Consider the following 19,644-nt stretch of genomic DNA (forward strand, 5'->3'; position numbering starts at 1 on the left):
GCCAGGCCTCCCGCCCTTTCTGGCGGCCTTTCTTCTCCTGCCTACTCTTTCCCTGTTTCTAAAGGAATAAGGAGAGAGGCCATCTTTGGAAACCCTTCCAGCGGCTCCTTCCCCAAGCCAAAAGCCCTCTCCTCTGAGGCCGCCAACCGCGCCCTCGGGCCGAGTCGGAGGATCCTCTCTGAGGTCAGTGTGGGGTCAGCTAGGCAGGCATTGGTCTGTGTCCCTCTCCAGTGCTAAGCCAGAGTTGGAGAACTCCTTGAGAACTGGGAAGGACGGAAGCCCCACCAAACCTGTGGATCCCCTAGCCTCCGCAGCTAGCCTCCGCAGCCAGCCTCCGCAGCTAGCCTCCGCGGGTAGCCTCTGCAGCAAGCCTCCGCAGCTAGCCTCCGCAGCTTTGCTTTCCCCTGATGTTGGAGTGTCTGTCCCGATGACCTAAAGGCCCCAGCCCCCACCTAGGGAGGAAAGTGGAGACCTGTTCTTGCCCTACATTCGCTACACCCCAAGCGATGGTGCTTGCAACCCACCTCTCCTCAGAGCCCTCTTCTGTGCTGGCCCTCGAAGAAGTCCCGAGCAGTTAAGAATAGGACCTGCCTTTCTTCTGTGTGGCTCGGTGTTGCTGGGAGAGGGGCCCTGCGGTGCACAGGTGATGGCCCCACCCATTCACCCCCTGGAGGGCCACCTAGCTCCAGGGAGCTATCACGTTGCTCAATCCCAGATCCGTGGCTTCCCCCTCCTTTGTTCTCCATACTTTTCCGTTGTAATTATTTTTGTGGCCTAATTCTGGCTTGGTTTCCCAGACATCTCCCAAGTCCCAGTATGATAAGTTCACTTGTCACCTTCAACTGCCCCCAGCACGGCCCTAGAACCCGTTAACACAGGGGGTACTCAGGCCAATAAGCTATCCTTCGCCTGGTGGGAGCCAGCTCTTCCCAAGGTATGACTGGCACACCCAACTGCTCAGGAGATTCCAGTTATGTATAAAGAACCCAATTCTAGACAAAAGAAAAGGAAGGGGCACAAAAATCATAAAATGATCTTCAGTGTCCAGGACGATGAGGGCCTCAGCAATGGGATGTCCCCATGTGCTTTGGGGATTGCAGACCGGGAGAGGTTACACTAAGTCAGTCCTCCTGAAAATCTCCTAGCTGTTGGCTCTAGCAATCAACATCAGGCTGTGTGGCAAATCTGGGGTGGGCCCTGCTGAGTCTGTCAGGACATGGACTCTGGAGGCCAGGAGTCCCGGAACCTCGAGCAACCTTGCTCCTGGGCCTCACTTTCTCAGACTTCTGCACTGTAAAATAAGGATAATAGAGGTCCCCAGGCGAGAGCCAGGGGTACAGATAGCTCAGTGAGAAAGCTGCTCACTACCGGGCATGTGGGATGCTCTGAGCTTTGTCCCGTACGACAAAATAAACAAACAAATAAAATTTTTAAATTTATATATATATATATATAAAAAGAATGTATCTAGTATTAATTCATTCTATAGTCCCTTAAATAGGGCCCAGGCCTGTTGCCAGTGTGTAATGTAGTAGTGGCCACTGTTATTGGCACTCGCTATAGCAATATCTTCACTACCAAGCCGAGGAGGGCAGATGAGTCCAGATCACAGATCACCCTCTGCTGTAAGAAGGCTGGAGCACTTGCTAAGCACACAGGAGACCTAGGTGCCATCCCCGGCATGAGAGAGGGAGAACACAGAACAATCTAAGCCCTAGGAGGGCCGCAGGCATCTAGCTGTGTGAAGCAGCGTCCAGAACTGGGTCTATCTAACCCAGAAGATTGAACTTTTACACAGTCACACATGGCAACCCAGTCCCAGCCTGCCCAAAGCCTCCAGATACACGGGGCACACAAGGTTGGAGGCAACACACAGAGGTCCAGGGGCTTTATTTACAAGAATAGAAATCTGGCTTTGCCTGGGGGCTTGCTGGGTTATATACAGGTTCAGAGGATCATAGCCATTTAAATTACAAAATGATGGGGGTGGTCCCAGGGTCTGGTGTGGGCCACAGGTCTTGATCTGTCCAGTGGAGGCCTCTGCAGGGATTAAGGCTGATGCTGCAGATAAAAGAGAGGAAGTGGGTCAGAGGGTATCTGGGGCCCAGGGACACCCTGGCAGGGGAGAGTGAGATTGTGACCACCCCTCGCATGTCAGAACTGGAGCGGGGGGAAACGGGGGCAGGGGGAGAAGGGGCCTCACCATGGCCACCTGCAGATGAGTGCCCAGTTCACTTCCTCTTGAGGGAACCTTTGCTCTTCTCCTTGTCTGCTGACCGCTGCTTCTTCACTTTCTCTTCCTTCTTGTTCTTGCTATGCACGTTCTCATACACCTCCTCCTTGTGTCTGGGCATGGGGGAGGGAGAGAAGGCATCTGGACACTGCGCAGATCCCCTACTAGCAGCCCCTCCAGAACTCACTGTCACTTAGTGAAGCCAGGAAAGCCAGAGAGCCCGCTCACTGTCCATACACTAGACCCAAAGCTCCCGGGGGCAAAGACTGCACTCACAGGAGTCCACAGCTGGTCCTCAGCACAGGCCCACCCATAATCACAGTGGGCGCTTCAGAAAAAACTGAAGAACAGAGGTAGTAGGGAGAAGGTTGACCTTGAACCAGGGTCTCCCCAACCTCCACACTATTCCACTCCAGAAAGGACAGTCGAGACTGGGCAGGAGAAGGGGGAGATGCTGGAAGGACAAGCAGGATCACTCACTTGGAGGAGGTACGGGAGGCCTTGGCATGGGCACTCCTCATAGCGGGAGGGTAGGTGATATTCCCATACTCCGACTCCTGACCCTTCCGGGACTGTGGGCAAAGGTGTGGTGGGAGGATGGTGGTACGAGCAGGACTGGGTGATGCCCACTCTCCCCTCCCACCCATCAGCCCCACTCTGGACACACTTGTATGATCTCCAGCTTCTTCTTGGTTGTCTCAATGAACTGGGCAATGGCCACGTAAATGAACTTGTACTGCGCCTCCGTCTGCACCATGCCAGAGCGCTGTGCCCGTACCATCTGGATGGTCTTCTGAATGTCAATGTCACAGTCTAGTCCTGGACAAGGGTGGCCGTGGAACGTCAGGGTGGGCAAGGCCAAGGGACGGCTTGTCTCTCCCACACCTACCCACACGGCCCAGGGGTCCTCACCCTTAGTGGAGATGCTCTCCATGAGCATGTCAATAACGATGATCGTTCCTGTTCGGCCGATGCCGGCACTGCAGAGAGAAAGGATCACCATCAAAGGCGCAGCCCTTACTAGGAAATGGGAAGTCATGAAGAACCTACAGCACCAGCCACAAGGGTTAGTAATGTGTCCAGGTCATTAGGCCAGCAAAGTGCACCTCTGCACCCATTCTTCTGCCCCAGTCACAGGATGGACAAGCAGGTGCCTATTTGGGGGTACAGATACCCTTTCCCTCCTTCCCAGCATTTGTTCCCCACTTCCTGCTCCCACTCCTCACTCCTCCCAAATGATGGTTATCCTCATTCCTTGGAGAAACAGAATGTCACACCCTGCCATTGTCCTACCTGCTCCTCAGGTACCTGGGCTCCCCCCATTCCAGCCTTCAAGAGTTACATTTGGAGTGGACAGGTGGTAGTGCACACCTTTAATCCCAGCACTTGGGAAGCAGAAGTAGGCAGATCTCTATGAGTTCAAGGCCAACCTGGTCTACAGAGCTAGTTCTAGAACAGTCAAGGCTATACAGAGAAACCCTATCTCAAAAAACCAAATGGAAAAGAAATGAGTTATATTTGGAGCCAGGCGGTTGTGGGGCACACCTTTAATCCCAGCACTCGGGAGGCAGAGACAATTGGATCTCTCTCAGTTTGAAGCTAACCTGGTCTACAGAGTGAGATCCAGGACAGCCAGGGCTGCACAACACAGTGAAACCCTGTCTCAAAAAGCCAAAAAATAAATAAAAGAGTCACACTTGGAGCTAGGCATGGTGGCACATGATTTTAATTCCTGCACTCAAGAGGCCAGCCTGGTCTATATAGAAACACACACACACACACAGTTACATTTGGGATGGGTGTGATGGCTCAGTGACTATTATGACTATCAAACAAGCAAGTGGACCTCTGTGAATCTGAGGCCAGCCTGGTCTACCTAGCAAGTTCCAGGCCACTGAGCCACATAGTGTGAGACACATATACACAGACACATGTATGTGTGTGTGTGCACGCACACACATGAGTGGGTGTATATGTGTGTGTGCATGGTGGAGAGCCATAAAAACTAGGGCCTCTGACCTCCACGGACATGCCCACACGCATGCCCACACATACACATAGAGTTACATTTTGCTTAGGGTGTGCCTTGGTGGTAAAGCATGTTTTTAATATGCTTAAAGCCCTAGGGTCCCATCCCCAGCACATACAGAGACAGACAGACAGACAGACAGACAGAGAGAGAGGTGGAACTTTCTCTCTGTGGAACTTCATTTCTCTTTTCTTCAACATGGCAAAAAGGTAAGGGCTGGCCCAAGACTCAGGTGTGGAGAAAGTGCAGTAGTATGCTTCCCTTCCCCGCCCTCCCCCCGCCCTCCACCCCTACCCGTACCCCCCTCCACCCACTCTGAGCAGACAGATGATGCAGACCCCAGACCTGCCTACAGCCCAGTCCATGAGGCTGCTACCATAAGTCGAGCTGTCTAATTTCAAACCCAGATTGTCAAAAATAACCCCCCCATACCACTTCCTTCCTGTAATTTCTAAATAAAGGCTATGGGGATTTCAAGAAGTACGTGAATGGGGGAGGGGTGGCAGAGAGGTAGTTCTTGGGGATGAGCTGTCCCCAAGATAGTAGCGTGCAGAGCTTGACCCCAAGACAGCATGGGGGGTACCCCCAGCCCAGTTGCAAGACAGCTGCTAGTGAGGGAAGGAGGAAGTCTAGAAGCTTCCACAGGCCTGGGTTACAGGGACAGAGAAGGGGGGACAAAACTGGTTCCTGTTTCCTCAGGTCATACAAAAGAAGCCATCAATGGCTGGGCCGTGGTGGAGCATGCCTTTAATCCCAGCACTCGGAGGCAGAGACAGGTGGATTTCTGCGAGTTCAAGGCCAGCCTGGTCTACAAGAGCTAGTTCCAGGACAGGCTCCAAAGCTACAGAGAAACCCTGTCTCGAAAAACAAAAAACAAAACAAAACAAAAAAAAGCCATCAATGGTGTACACACAGATACACACATATACATAGACATACACACATACACGGTGAAATTTTTTTTTTTAAAGAAAGATCTTATGCCCAGTGTAGTGGTGCATGCCCTTAATCCCAACACTCCAGAAGTAGAGACAGGCAGATTCCTGTGAGTTCAAAGCCAGCCTGGCCTTCAAAGTGAGTTCCAGGACAGCCAGGACTGTTACACAGAGAAGTCCTGTCAAGGAAGGAAGGAAGGAAGAAAGAAAGGAAGGAAGGAAGGAAGGAAGGGAAAAAAGGTCTTAGTTATATGGCCTGGAACTCATGATCCCCTTGTCTCAGTGCCCAAATGCTAAACTATAGGTATATACCACCATGCCCAGCAATGAGCAGTGAGAGGTGAAACCCAAGGACCCACAAGCAGGTCCACCACAGGCCTGGAGTAGTGAGGGCTCAGAGGAAGCTGGGGTCCGGGAAGGCATACAGTAAGTCCCTAGCCATGTTGCTGGCAGCACTGCTCACCTGCCAGCTGCTGTTTCAATTTTACGTGTGCAGGTGTTCTGCCTGCATGTATGTCTGTATACCATGTGCATGCAGTGCCCTTGTAGGTTAGAAAAAGGTGTTGAATCCCCTGGGACGGAAGTTAGAGAAGGTTATACATCACTATGTAGGTGCTAGGAGTCAAACAAGGTCCTCCGAGCCATCTCTGTAGCCCCCCGCTGCTGCTTTGTAAACACTACCTTCATGTTACGCCTCTCACCTGCAATGCACAATGATGGGCCCTGCATGAGGCAAACGTTCCTGTCGCTGGTTGATCTGGTCCAGGAAGCTGAGGACACCCCCGGGCTCACTGGGAACCCCATGGTCAGGCCAGCTCAGGTACTGGTAGTGCCATATCTCCCGAACCAGGTCCCCCTAGGCCAAGGACACAGAGTCAGTGCCTGCTGCGTCCACACAATTTCCTAGTCCCACCCACCCACCCCAACTACAGAACAAACAGAAGGTGAGGCCCCTGGAGTGTGCAGGGGCTGGGGACACTCACATTGTCCAGCGGGGAGATCTGTAAAGTGCGAAGTTTGTATTCTGCTGTATCGTACTCTGCACAGTTGGTCACAGAGTAGAGCCCGTAGACTCGCTGAGTGCCCACCTCCGGCCAGTAAGGAACACATTTGTTCTGAAAGAGAGGGGGAGGGCTAAGGCACAGAGGCAAAGCTCTGGGGCTTTCTAAGCCCCAGACATAGTGAATTTTTTTTTTTTTGCACACGTGTATAGGTACATACATGGGGGCTGCATGTGGAGGCCTAAGAATGAGGATGGAAATCATCGTCCACCACTCTTCCACCTCATTCATTGAGGCAGGGTGTCTCAATCAAACCCAGAGCTCACCAATATGGCAAGCCTTGCTAGCCAACTTGCCCTGGGGATCCCCTGCATCCTCCTGCCAAAGCTGAAACTGTAAGCAAGTTTCTCTGCCCACCCGGAATGTACGAGAGCTTCTGAGGACCCCAACTCCAGTCCTCACGCTTTCATGGCTCGACGGCTGAGCCTTCTCTCCATCCCTGCCCTGGATGTCTGTTAAAAGAGGGATGAGCCAGCTCAAAATCAGACCTGGGGCCTGGCTTCAGGCTAACCACTACAAGATAGGAACTATCAACCATCTAATCTTACAACCCATTCAGTGACCACTGAAGCTGTAGCAACTGAGCTGTGGTTCAAACTCAAGAAAAACGCAGACAGTGGATGCAGTTTAGTGAGAGGACGTGTGCTTCACACATACAAAGCCAGAAGTTTCATCCCTAGCGCTACAAACCCCGGAAGACCAAGCCAGACACGGTCCGTGTCCTAGGACACAGGGTGATACACAGACAGGAGACACAGGTATACAGAGCATGTCTCAGGAGCAGGGCTAGGGAAGGAGCCAATTCTCCCACAGGGCTAAGAGGGCAATGCAGGATAGCCTCACAGAGTAAGCAGGAACGGAGCACTCCAAACCGGAGTCTGTGAGGCAAGGCGGTTCAGGGAGCCAGTTCCTGGCAAAAACTGAGCTAGTGCCTTCAAACGAGGTGGTGTGCACTACAGGGAGCCGTGAGGATCGGAGGGAAGCCACCAGGCTTGCAGGGACAGCTTTCCATCCCAGAAGCAACTGGGAGCCACAGAAGGGTTTTCAGAGAGAGCAACTGGATGCCATGTGCTTCTGAGAGGAAAACTTCCCAGTGCGCAAAGGGGGAGCAAAGGGGAGCCGCTGATGGCAAGAGGCTTGGGGCAGAGAGGACAGGGGAAGAAATGGATGTATGAAGAATGCTTGCCCTGTTCTGTGGTGCTGAGGATCGAACCCAGGGTTCCAGGACTGGGCATGCGCTCTGCCACTAGGCTATATCATCACACAGGGCATCTGGAGCTAAGGAGGGCTGGGTGTCCAGGAGTCACAGTGTATAGAGGAGACTATCTCAGGTCTCAGCTTCCCAACAGGCACTGGGCCTTTGCCACTGAGGTATGTATATGTCTGTACACCCATAAAACTAGATCTCCCTGTGAGTGTACATGTATGAACACACATGTGCATGCATGTGGCACTCAGAAGATAACTTGCAGAAGTCAGTTCTCTCCTTCTACCATGTGGGTCCCAGGGATTGAACTCATGGAGTTAGGCTTGATAGCAAATACATTTAAGCCTCTGAGCCTTCTCACCAGCCCCTGATCTTCCTTGTGTGTGGTGGTGAACAAGGACTGAGGAAGAAAATGTGAGGGACAAGAGGGTGGTGCTTTGCCCTACCCGGCCTTTCTCCACCTCACGGGTGGTCATGACGATGATTCGGGTGTTTTCCTGCCAGGTCATCTGCCAGAAGTCATTGACTGTGGCCTCCAGACAGCCCTGGCTGGCAATGTAGGTCTTAGCGTTCTCCTCTGGACCTAGCAGTTGGTTCTGGATGCAAACACAGAGAGACCCATCCCAGGACTGTAAGTGGGCATGGATGTGCTCATAGCACCATCAATCCTACCCAAGACACCAGCTCCAGCTTTTCCCAGAGGTACTGTACCCATGGACCCCAAGACACAGGGAGCTCTCAGAGACCAGAGCCTGTTCCCACATGGCTCGCCCAACTTACCTTGACATAGTTAGCGTTGATGTAGTCGGACCCAGGGATACTACTGTCTCGTCCCTGCAGGATCACTCGGCTGTGGTCAACTAGCATGGGTAGAAAAGAAACAGCTTGAGCCGGCCATACCCTGTGGCAGACCCTTCCCAAGCTAACAGATGCTCTTGTCTCCAAAACCATGAACTCATAGAGGACAGGGCAGCAGGCAGAGGCAAATGTGTCTGGGGTGGGGGCAGAGGCTTCGGGAGCAGGAGGGTGCCTGGGAGCTATGGGGAGGCTCGTGGAAAAAAAAGAGGCTTCCTGGGGGAGGAGAGCTCTGCTGGGCAGTGGGGAGGTGGAGTCTGTGGTGGGGGGGGGGGGGAGCAGTGAGGGGCAGAGGGGCGGAGCTCACAGGGAAGAATGTTCTTGTAGCGGTTCTTGCTCTTGTTCTCAGGCCGCTGCCCTTCCAGGCGCTGGTGCAAGTTTTTTACCTCCTGCTTTTGCAGACTCTGAAAGGTGAGAGAACTAAGCCCCCGCCCCAGGCACATGCACAGGTGGAGAGGTCAGAGCTATGTCACAGCACATAAAGAAGGCAAGGTGGCCTCATCTATCCCAGCTCCACTGTCCCCAGTACCCACCTCAAACTCCTCCCAGAAGCCAGCCTTGGCTGTGTCCTCGGACTCCTGCTTTTTGTTCAGTTCCAAGACCCGGTTCTCGATGTCGGCCGCGTTTACCCGAGTGGCGTAGTAAGGCTGGGGAGAGGAAAAGCAGGAATCAGAGACTGAGAGACCTCAGAAGCCCACATCTCCAACAGCTCAGGGGAAGGGAAGAGGCAGCAGGTTGGCTCCTCACCTGCCGCAGGTAGACAAAGGCACCTGAGGCCTCCTCAATGCCCGTCTTCCTGAAATGCTCCACCAGGTCTGTGAGGCTGTCAAAGGTCTCTGAGCCACCCACAGTATAGCGTCCACCCTGAAGGACACCAAGTAGGGCTACCCCTCAGGACTGAGACCCCGTCCTGGCACCCCCAGTCTTAAATCCAACCCCAGAAGACCCTCCCAACAGCTCTGGATGAAGTTCTGGCATGAGGCCGTCCCCACAGCCCAGCTGACTTACCTCACACATAACCTTGATGTGAGTGACCTTGAGGGGGGAACCAGGGCCAGCTTTGGGCTGGTCGTTGAGCACGGACAGCACGAAATCACCAGGCTGGCTGAGACTCTCACGCACAAGAAATGTCCAGGGCTCGCCTTTGGCCTGCAGCAGCGTCTCTGCCTGCCCTCCAGACATGTGGCCATGGTACCACCTAGGTACGTTGAAAAGATTGGTGACCAGGCCCGAGTGGGCACTGACACCTGCCAGATCTGAGCTATGAGCTTTCAAATCCACCGCAACATTGAGATCCATCGCTATCTCACAAAAATGCTGAGAGGAAGGAGCCAGGCTTGGAGCTCAGGAGATGTGAGAACAGAATGAACTGGAGGCCAGCATGGTCCTTGTAGTGGCGCACACCTCTAAACCCAGCACTCAGGCAGAAGCAGGTGGGTCTCTGAGGCCAGCCTGGTCTACAGAGTGAGTTCCAGGACAGCCAGGGCTACACAGAGAAACCCTGTATCAAAAACAAACTAACAAAAAGACCCACCTGCTTCTATAAATAAATAGCTGGGTTATGATGACTCACTTTTATTTTGTTTGGTTTTTCTCTCAAGATAGTGTTTTTCTGTGTAGCCGTAGCTCACATGTATAATCCCAGCATTCAGTAGGCTGGACTACCTCAGTGAGGCCAGCCTGCTCTACATGGTAAGTGCCAGGCCAGCCTGAGCTACAGAGTAAGACCCTGTCTCAAAAACAAAACAAACAGCCAGACATAGTGACACACACCTGTAATTCCAGCCCTGGGCTGACAGAGACAAGGGGATAACTGTAAGTTTGAGGGTAGCCTGGTCTACATGGTGAGTTTCAAGCCAGCCTGAGCTACAGAGTAAGATTCTGCCTCAAAAAAGAAAAAAAGAGCAGAGGCTAGCAGTGGTGGTGCACTCCTTTAATCCCAGCACTTGGGAGCAGAGGCAGGTGGATCTCTGTGAGTTCGAGGCCAGCCTGGCCTACAGAGTGGGTTGAAAGGAAGGAAGGGAGAAAAGGGCTCCGCGTGAGACGGCCGAGGGTAAAAATGTTTGCTATCAGGCCCCACAACCCAAGTTTGATCCCCAGGACCCACGTGGCAGAGGGAGATAACCAACTCCAACAGGGTGTCCTCTGACCTCTACACGTACAAATGTAACAAACATCGTTTAAAACAAAGAAACAAAACAAAAGCTGAGAGGTTGCCATTTTCCCAGAAAACAGAGGCTAAGCACTTGCACACTGGGCTTAGGTCCCCAACTAATAAAAGAAAAGGTTCCACAGAGTTCAAACCATGGAGACTGAGGTTATAGCTCAGTGGGACATGTAAGACCCTGGATTCATTCCCCAGCACCAAAATAAAGGGAGAAAGGAGGGAGGGAGGCGGGAGGAAGGGAGGGAGGGAAAAGGGAGGAAGGGAGGAAAGGAGGGAGAAGGGAGGGAGGGGGGAGGGAGGGAGCAATGAAGGAGGGGGGGTCCTAACAAAAACCTAGAGCCTCTTCTGTTTACAACAAACGGGCAAGCAATACCTAGAATATTTGGAGAAACAAAAAGAGGGGTCCCCGTGAAACACAGACTTGGACTGGGTTAAAGGAGGGACAGTAAAATGTAGAAGGACCCAAACCACAGATGGCAGTGGGTGTCAGAAGAGACTGATGTCAGGAAGGACCAATGGAAAATTCCTCAGGGATGTGGGGGCCCCAACACTCCGTTGAGGAGAGTGGTTTCAGGGTTCCAGGGAGCCCAGGATGGTGTGACTGAAGGGGCAGCAGGGGTCCAAAGGGGCTCCAAGGGGCTGCAGGGCAGAAAGCAGAACTAAGGGCCTTTCCGTGAAGCACCCCTTCCCAGGAGGAAACTGTAGCCCCACAATGCCTAGCCTCACAGGAAACCACGTGATGGAAAAAACACAAAACTCCTTCTGGGGAGAGAGTGAGAAGTGAGGTTGTGAGGGTTTCCTCAGCTCAGGGACAGGGGGGGGGCAGCATTTTCCAACCGCAGAGATGGAGGGGGAAGGAGAGCGGGGCTTAGTCCTCCTGATCCTTCTCAACTCTGCCAGGGGGACACCATAGCCTAGGGCCTGTCAGAGGCTTCTACCCCTACCCACACCTACCTCAGGGACAAGTCAGAGCCCCCAAGCAAAGTGAGGGGGTTCAGCTCCTTCCCTCAGGGACAGGATGAGGAAGTCTCCATGCAAATGTGAACTGACCACAGGCAGAGAGTTCACCATTGAGGGGACAAATGCAAATTTCCCTGAAGAGGCGGGGCAAGCACACAAGGAGTATTGGCCCCTGGCTGCCACTTACCTCAAGGTTAGGAATGAAACTCAGCTTTCTAGTTGCCCATCCAAAGTGTCTCTTGGAGTCATCTGCTACCCCCCTAGTGGTGCAGCATGCTTCCCCGCACCCCTTCTTTCTCCACTCTGTCCCATCCTGCTCCCCTGACACCCTTTCAGCTCCCACTTCCTCCCTATCCTAGTGAACATACCAGCTATGATTCTGCTATACCTCCATATTCGGCCTCCTCTAGGAGAGCAGCTCCTGGCTTGGGACAGCAACAAGGGAAGACGAGGAGGTAAAAGCGAATCTAAGAGGCCAACCCACCCTGAGAGTTGCAGGTCAGAGGGAGAAGAACAGACAGCATGAGGCGTGCCTCCCTTTCTGTCTGCCACCACATGGGAAAGTCTTCAAGGAAGTGTAGACCAGCTTCAATGAACTTGAACTCCTGGTCTTCCTGCCTCCGCCTGGGACTGCCACAGCACTGGGCTTATGCAATGCAGGGAAGCAAACCCAGGGCTTAATGCACGCTAGGCAAGCTCTCTGATCCGCTGACTCTAAGTTTTCATCAGTGACTTCAACAAAAATATTGAGCTAATGTGTAGGCACGAATCTCAAAAAAGACTAAAAACCGCTGGGAAGTAGCTCAGTGGCAAAGCACGCACTCAGCACGCACAAGGTCCTGGGTTTAGGCCCCAGCAGGGGAAGAGGGGGGTCAAGGTTCAGAATCATTTCAACAGTAAATACACAAACACAGAATAAAAACAAGTTGGCATGGCCCCAGAAGTCCAGGAGAAGCCCCTAGTGTTATTCCACTGCCCTTTACTTTAATGGGAGCTGTTACTCACTATGCTGCCCGGCTAAGATGAGCCATGGTGCGATGAGGGCATCTATCTGTGTGCCTTCTCTTGGTACACACTCTGGGGAGACCGCATGAGAATAGCCAGTCCGGTTATGGGGGCCATGTCTTTGCAGCACTAGTGGGGATGTCCGGAGTGTTTCCTGGAGCCAGGCGAGCCTGGACCCTCTACCCCTCTAGACCTGTGACCATGTCGATGACCTTGCTTCATCCAAACTCTGCAACCCATCCTCGCTGTGTTGCTGAGATAAAGCCCTGAGCATCCCAATAAAGTGATCTCTAAGGCCTTACTAACATGGGGACCTCAGAGGCCCAGACTGTGGAGAGCTGGGGAAAGGCAACAGAGTTCCATAGAAGTAAGAGCTTTCTAGCAATAGGGCCAACCTGATGGGAAACACCAGCCACAAGAAGTAGCCTTACTGTCGCTCCCAGGACTAGGTTGCTAGGCAGCATGAACCCTGCAGCAAAGCAAGGGGAGACCTTCTCTTGCTGCCTCGGGGGACCTGGGATGGGTGAGTTGTAGGAAAGAGTCTCAGAGCACTGAGCTGGAACACGGGTGGGAGAGTGGGGATGAGGCACAGTCTGTGAGTGAGCAGGCCACCTGGGCTGGGTGCCCACCTCCTTTACACTTCTCTCAAGGGCCTGGGCCAGCCTGCAATGCCCCTCACCTCTCGCTGGTGGGGTCCGAGCAGTTCAGTGGGTACTTGAGGTGGATGATGGTGCCGTCCCGGTCCTGGAGGATGCCCTGCTGCTGTGTGTAATACTCCACCAGCTCTGTCAACGTCGCAAACTTTTCCCCTCCGTACAGGTCATAGAAGTCCCCCGAGTTCTGGATCCGAATATGGGTCACCTGGTCATCCACCCTGCAGGGTACCAGGAAGTGAGGCCCCAGGTACAGGAGCAGAAGTGGGATGGGCTGGGGGACAGACAGGCTGAGGGGCCGGAATGCAAAGGCCCAGGAATGGGGTGGACACAGGCAGGGACACAGGGGGAGCAATACAACATAAGGAGACAATGCAATCCAGGGAACCGAAGAATGTGCACACATTGAGCTGCCAAATCGCAGGGAGAGCCACCCACCTGACTGAGAGGGAGAAATCACCCTGGTTCTTGCGACTGGGCCGAGCCAGGAAGCTCCCAGGGACTCCCCGGCCCTTGAGCAGGGTCTCTGCATCAGGTCCACTGAGGTCCCGATGAAACCACCTGAAGGTGCACAAGGTGGTGAGGTAACGTCCCCTGAGGGCCAGACCATCCTTCCTGCCTGCCTCCCATGGGTCCCAGGTCTTACCTCACCATCCTGGGGCTCTTGCTGAAATAGCTGCAGAGAACGTGAAGGGAACAGCCTGCCTGGGCAGGTGGGAAAACTCTAGGCCTGAGCCTCAAGCAAGGCTCTCCGAGCCCAAGCTCCTACAACCCCAACCTGCTGTCCTGCTACCGGGCTACTACTCCACTGGCCTGGGACAGCCAGTAGGGCGGAGACAGGAAGGGGCGCGGCCGACCCCTTGGGGGAACTCACTTGTACTTCTCTTTTCAAGAGCAAGGGAAGAGAAGCAGAAGGGTGGCAGGGTGGGGGAGGGCCCACTTGCCACAGTCTGCCATCAAAGGCACAGGAGTATATGGCACTGAACAGTCGCAACTCCAGAGACAAGGACACACATGTGTGCCCCTCGGGCCCCTCCAGGCCAAGATTCACACATGTGAATCCTCGTGGCCATCGGCTCATGGTTTTGTCCCCGCTTCTCCGCAGCATTCTTTGGCACAATCTAATAACGACGGTGTGCAGTGACACTGTCATTTAGTGGAGTGTTGCCACATGCCAGACTCATTGCTACAATGCTATTTACATTCCTCCCGTGAGTTACACCTCACCACACCTCATCACGCAGGCACCATCTTTATACCCACTTTACAGACAAGGAAACTGAGGCTAAGAAGTTTGAGGAATTGCCCCAGGCTTTTCACTTAGTAAATTGTAGGCTTCAGACCTAAGTAGTTTAGTTTCAAAGCCAATGATTTTTAAATACTGCCTGCCAACCCTCAGGACCCAAAGAACAGTAATCAACAGACCCCTTGTCCAAAAGAGACACTGTCACAGCAGAGCGCCCCACAGAAATGACCTCACGCAGCACCGTCAAGTGTGGGCCTTTTCTACTGGTAGGGGCTGTTTATAGGCCTCTTTCCTATACTCTGACTCTGCTAGGGCACACACGTGCACGTGCGTGTGTGTGTGTGTGTGTCCTGGAGGCTAGGGTGTTGGCCAAGGTCCCAACGTGGCAGCCGCTCACAGAGAGAGTAACCTTTAGGAGCTCTCAGACCAAAGACTTATGATGCCCTGTGTGTGTGTAATCCCCAACATAAACACAAAAACAAACAAATAAAAACAAAATGCAAACACTATCAAGTCAGGGTCAGAAGAAAAACAAGTTGCTAAGCAGAACATCCAAGAACTTTCTATTGGTGGCTGGGCAGTGGTGGTGCACACCTTTAGTACCAGCACTTAGGCAAGGGCAGGAGGATCTCTGAGTTCAAGGCCAGCCTGGGCTACCTAGCAAATTTCAGGACAGGCTCCAAAGCCACACAGAAAAACTAAAAAACAAAACAAAAACTCCTATTGGTGTCTCCCTTCAGGAGGAACACAGCTGCTAGAAAGCAGAGCTGAGACAGAGTCCTTTATAGCCTTTGGGGCATATTTGTTTGTGGTGTTTTGATTGGTTAGTTTTGGTATTTTTGCCATGATGGAATTAGAACCCAAGCCCTAGCCATGCATGGTGGCACATGCCTTTAATCTTGGCACTTGGGAGGCAGAGGTAGGCAGATCTCTGCTTGAGGCCAGCCTGGTCTACATAATGATTTCCAGGACAGTCAGTGCTATATAGTGAGACCCTGTTTCAGATAGATGGGTAGGTAGGTAGGTAGATAGGTAGGTAGGTAGGTAGGTAGGTAGGTAGACAAACAGACAGACACAGATAGAACGAACCCAGTCCCTTCACTCTGCAGGCGGCAAGCATCACTGAGGCAAATCCTCCACCCTATTTCTTTTTCTTATTGATTTGATTCCTTTTATATTCCTGCAGTCCTAGGGACTGAACCTAGGACCTCAAACGTGCTAGCCAAATGCCCCATACTGAGCTACACCCCAGCTCTCTTTTTATTTTTTATTTTGAGACAGGGTATCAATCACTAAGTTTCCCAGGCTAATCTGGAACTCACTCTGTAGTCTTGAACTTGCAATCCCCCTGCCTCAGCCTCTCTAGTAGCTGGGAGTATAAGCATCACCAGCACATCTGGTTCCCTTACACTTTTTTCAAAACTGTATGATGCTTGAGGTGTAGTTCAAAGGTAGCTTGCACAAGGCGCTGGATTCCATCTCTGTGCCAAACCCAAAGTCACGAATTAGTGGAGAGTTAGCTGTACACTTAATATTTATTTATAGTATATATGGTATGTATCAAAAATAGAAAAGAATAAAAGAATATGAAAACCAGCAAGGGCTAGAGTGTGGCTCTGGGTGAAGCGCTGGCTTAGCATGTAGGAAGCCCTGGGTTTCACAGTCATGCTAGGTACAGTGATACACACCTGGAATTCCAGTACTTGCAAGACAGAGGCAAGAGGATAAGTACAAGTTTGAAGCCAGCCTGAGCTTCATAGAGAGTTAGTTCCAGACCAGCCAGGGCTACATAGCAAGACCCTGTTTTAAGAAACAAAAAACAAACAAACAAAAAATACCCTCTATGACAAGTCTTTTGTCATTCTTGGGGATATCAAGTATCTAGAACTCCCATGGACCCAGCTCACCCCAAGAGTCAGGAAAACCACATGCATAGCTGGTTCCAGCACAGGGATTCACAAGCACCCTGGTTGTTCCCATCCCAACCTTCAGAACCCAGGAAAGTATCCAGTGAGAAGACTCGTGAATACACTTACACAGTCAAGGTTACATGGATGCTTCCTGGTTTGCCCCTGCGGGCAGATGAGTAAGGATTCACACAGCCATATCCAAGCAGACCTCATAAAGAAGCACAACTCACAGGCCCCCCATCATGTGTCCATCCATATACATACCTCGCTGGGGGCAGACCCCCAACACACAGGGACACAGGACGTTCCGGGTACCTGCTTAACACCACACTGACCGCACCAGACCTAGGATTCTTCCTTCCAGGGTTAAGCTCACTTGTGCAAAGGAACTTAGAAGGCACCTAATACTCCTGACCCTTTAAGTGTATCTAAAGAGTGTCAAGCCAGAAAATGAGACACTCCGATAAGACGGACCACCCCTGCTATCCTCTGGCAGGAAAATAATGGCAATCCCCTAAGAAGCAAGGCACAGGACCCTGGAATCGGAAGAACATTAGGACAAGATACACAATCATCCCATTTGAGCCCTTGACCACCAAGGATGTAGGGATTTTGTCTTTGTTTTCAACAGGCGCAAGGAGGCTGACAGTCCTAAACGCCAGTAAGTGCCTGGTATCTAGAAGAGAAAGAAATTCCTCTGGGAAGCAGGGTGTGAAAGAAGACAAGATCAAGGCGATGCAAGAGACGGGTCCTGGGTACAACGATCTTACATAGTTACCGGACGTCTCTGGGCCTTGATCTTCCCACCTAATAAATAAGCTTAACAAGATTTCCTAAATTCTGACCTAAAAGGCTAATAAAGCAACCAGGTGTGATGGCTCACGCCTAAAATCCCAGTGTTCAGGAGGCTGAAGCCTGGGACAAAAGGCCAAGTGTGACGGCACATGCCAGCCTTGGGGAGGTCATTCTTGCCTAAGTGGTATAGTTTGATGTCATCAGCTTTAACATTTGACAGTGGTTTTTGTCTTCCAATTTTGCATCTGTGGAGTCAGCCAGCTGCACAGACCTTTTTTCCTTGCCGTAATTTCCTCAATAATACAGTATAATGATTTGCATAGCATTTACATTGTGTCAGGTAAATACTTGGAGAGGATTGAAAATATGCATTAGTACATTACAGGTTAAATGCAAATACATCTGTACAGCTCGATATCTTCTGGTTTCCCTGGAACCAATCCCTCAATAGATACTGGCAGGTGATTTTTTTGGGGGAGGGGGGTTCAAGACAGGGTTTCTCTGTGTGGTGATTACTTTTATTCTACTCTATTTTGTTCATTTATTTCTCCTTTCTTTCTTTCTTTCTTTTTTGAGATAAGATTTCTCTGTGTAACAGTCCTGGCTGTCCTGGAATTCACTCAGTAGACCAGGCTAGCCTTGAACTCACAGAGGTCCACCTGCCTCTGCCTCCTGAGTGCTGGGATTAAAGGCAGGCGCCACTACCGCCCCATATTTACTTATTGCAAAAGAGATCAAACTCAGGTTTTTATGTTTGGCAAGTATTCTACCGCTGACAGTAACCTATTCTTTCTTTTTATTATTTATTTATTTAAACAGGATCTTACTGTGTAGTTCAGGCTAGCCTAAACTCAAAAATCCTCCTGCCTCAGCCTCCCCAGTGTTGACATACACCACTACACCCGCTGAGACAACTGCATTATGGTTAATTTTCATGACAATACTGTTTACTTGCTACTATGTGAATTTTAGAAACAAAAACAGAAACTCAAGACACATTAAGTAACTTGCCCAGAGTCACAAGCTTTGAGTGAGCGGTGGGTTGAGTGGGAAGGTGAAAAAAATAAAGCTGTCTGTGGCCAGAGAGTTGTCTGCCACGGCACTGCCACAGCAGGCTAGGCAGATAACTGGCACAGCAAAGCATGCTGGGAGATGGCAGAGCAGGTAATTGCCACAGGCAGATGGACCAGGACTCAGAGGTGCGTGCATGACATCACCACTTGGGCTGTTCAGTGTAATCCCATCAATGCAGCTGAGCCTAAGTGTTCAAGGGGCTGGACCCCAGCAACAGAGCTCTTGGCTGAGGAATCAAGCAAAGGTTCTGTACCAGGAGATGCTGTGCCAAGCCCGCTGGGAAGACTCAGTACCGCCCTCACACATGGGAGGAAGAGTGCAAACAGAGCAGCTCCCGGGAGCAGGAAAAGCAAAAACCAGTGGGGACTTGGTACAAACAATGTACCAGCTACCCAAATCCCACCCAGGTCTAAGCTGCCCATGGCTCTCTCTGGAGTGAACACTTCCTATTCTGGCTTCACACTTGCTATTTCTGCTGGTCACAACATGGCTGTCTCTATCTCATTACTGGGTCTTAACTCAAATGCCACCTCATCAGAAAGCTCCCCCTCCCCCTTTCAGCCAGTAATGTCTCCAGCATGCATTACCTGCCAGCACCTTTCTGTGTTTCTTTTGCCGGGCGTTAACCCGTCAATCATCTGAAATAATCCTAGCTATGGCTTAGGTATCCATTCTATCACCTCAGCCTGGCAGCCGGCTCTCTAAACAGAGACCACATCTCCCCATACAGCAGCATCTTCAGCAGTACCCAACCCCGGGGAATTCTCAATTTATCTACTTAAGTCTGCTCCCTTTGGGGAGCAGGGAAAGGACACACAGAACCAAGGCTCAGAAGTAAGGGGGAGTTTGCCTAGGAGTGGCAGAACATTCTCAAATGTGCCTCAGTCATGTCTGAGGTGAAGTGAGCTACCCAGTGGGGATAGGTCCCAGACGGGGCAGAAGCAGAGGACCACACGCCAGAGGTTACACATTTGGGGGTGGGGGGCTGATGAAAGAAAAAGGGAGGCAGAGGAATATGAATGAACCCTGGGAGGGGGTGGTCCTGAATCTTGTGGGAAGGAGTTGACAAAGACAGGAAGCTGACCCAGGGCAGGGGCTGATGGTGGTGACAAGACCGTGGTGGCAAACTCCGCCCAGACTAACAGGAGTCTGTAGGACACAGGTGGCACAGGGGACTTACCCGCGGGACAGCATCTCCCTGGAGGAGTGGGGGAAGTCACAGGAAAAGGGCGATGGGGGCGGGGCCAATCCAGTGGCACAGCTGTCCAGGGATCCAGACCAGACCTTCAGGAAGAATATTCTGGTTGTCACCCACTTCCTCCTGTCTCCAGTCTGTCAGACTTGTGACACTTTGAGGACAAGCCCCCGGATGGCAGGTCTCCTAGGGAAGGTCAGGTGGGGCGGGGCTGGCCCGCGACCGCCCACCACAGTCAAAGTCCCCAGAGGCCCGAGGCAGGCCAGCAGGCTTCAGGCCTGCCAGGGCCTACTTCTCTTGGAAGGGGAGGAGCCACCTG

General features: G+C 52.0%; 1 protein-coding gene across 2 annotated transcripts; it reads right to left on the reverse strand.

Moving 5' to 3' along the window:
- Positions 1-1,872: 1,872 nt before the first annotated feature.
- Ptpn6 (protein tyrosine phosphatase non-receptor type 6) lies at positions 1,873-19,635 on the reverse strand. 2 transcript variants are annotated; one of them, XM_041635326.1, is made up of 16 exons: positions 19,311-19,635; positions 13,544-13,666; positions 13,132-13,326; positions 9,329-9,518; positions 9,068-9,184; positions 8,854-8,967; positions 8,628-8,724; positions 8,246-8,325; positions 7,912-8,061; positions 6,181-6,312; positions 5,899-6,053; positions 3,146-3,213; positions 2,901-3,052; positions 2,714-2,805; positions 2,204-2,346; positions 1,873-2,061 (listed from the first exon to the last, which is right to left on the reverse strand). In XM_041635326.1, exons 1-15 carry the CDS (start codon positions 19,322-19,324, stop codon positions 2,232-2,234), a joined length of 1,794 nt encoding a protein of 597 aa, XP_041491260.1. In that variant the 5' UTR covers positions 19,325-19,635; the 3' UTR covers positions 1,873-2,061; positions 2,204-2,231. The 2 variants fall into 2 exon arrangements, with proteins under 2 accessions (XP_041491260.1, XP_041491269.1); XM_041635335.1 differs by lacking the exon at positions 19,311-19,635 and adding an exon at positions 13,752-13,936.
- Between the last annotated feature and the right edge of the window lie 9 nt (positions 19,636-19,644).

This window comes from Microtus oregoni, unplaced genomic scaffold, assembly GCF_018167655.1.
Source record: "Microtus oregoni isolate MIOR12 unplaced genomic scaffold, Mior012 000002F_ref0000024, whole genome shotgun sequence".
Classification (NCBI taxonomy): domain Eukaryota; kingdom Metazoa; phylum Chordata; class Mammalia; order Rodentia; family Cricetidae; genus Microtus; species Microtus oregoni.

Excerpts from the sequence above, each read along its gene's own strand:
- Ptpn6 (XM_041635326.1), bottom strand. Across the intron at positions 9,519-13,131 it reads TCGGACCCCACCAGCGAGAG|GTGGTACCATGGCCACATGT; the intron begins GTGAGGGGCATT and ends CAACGTACCTAG. Across the intron at positions 8,968-9,067 it reads CCTTTGTCTACCTGCGGCAG|CCTTACTACGCCACTCGGGT; the intron begins GTGAGGAGCCAA and ends TCCTCTCCCCAG.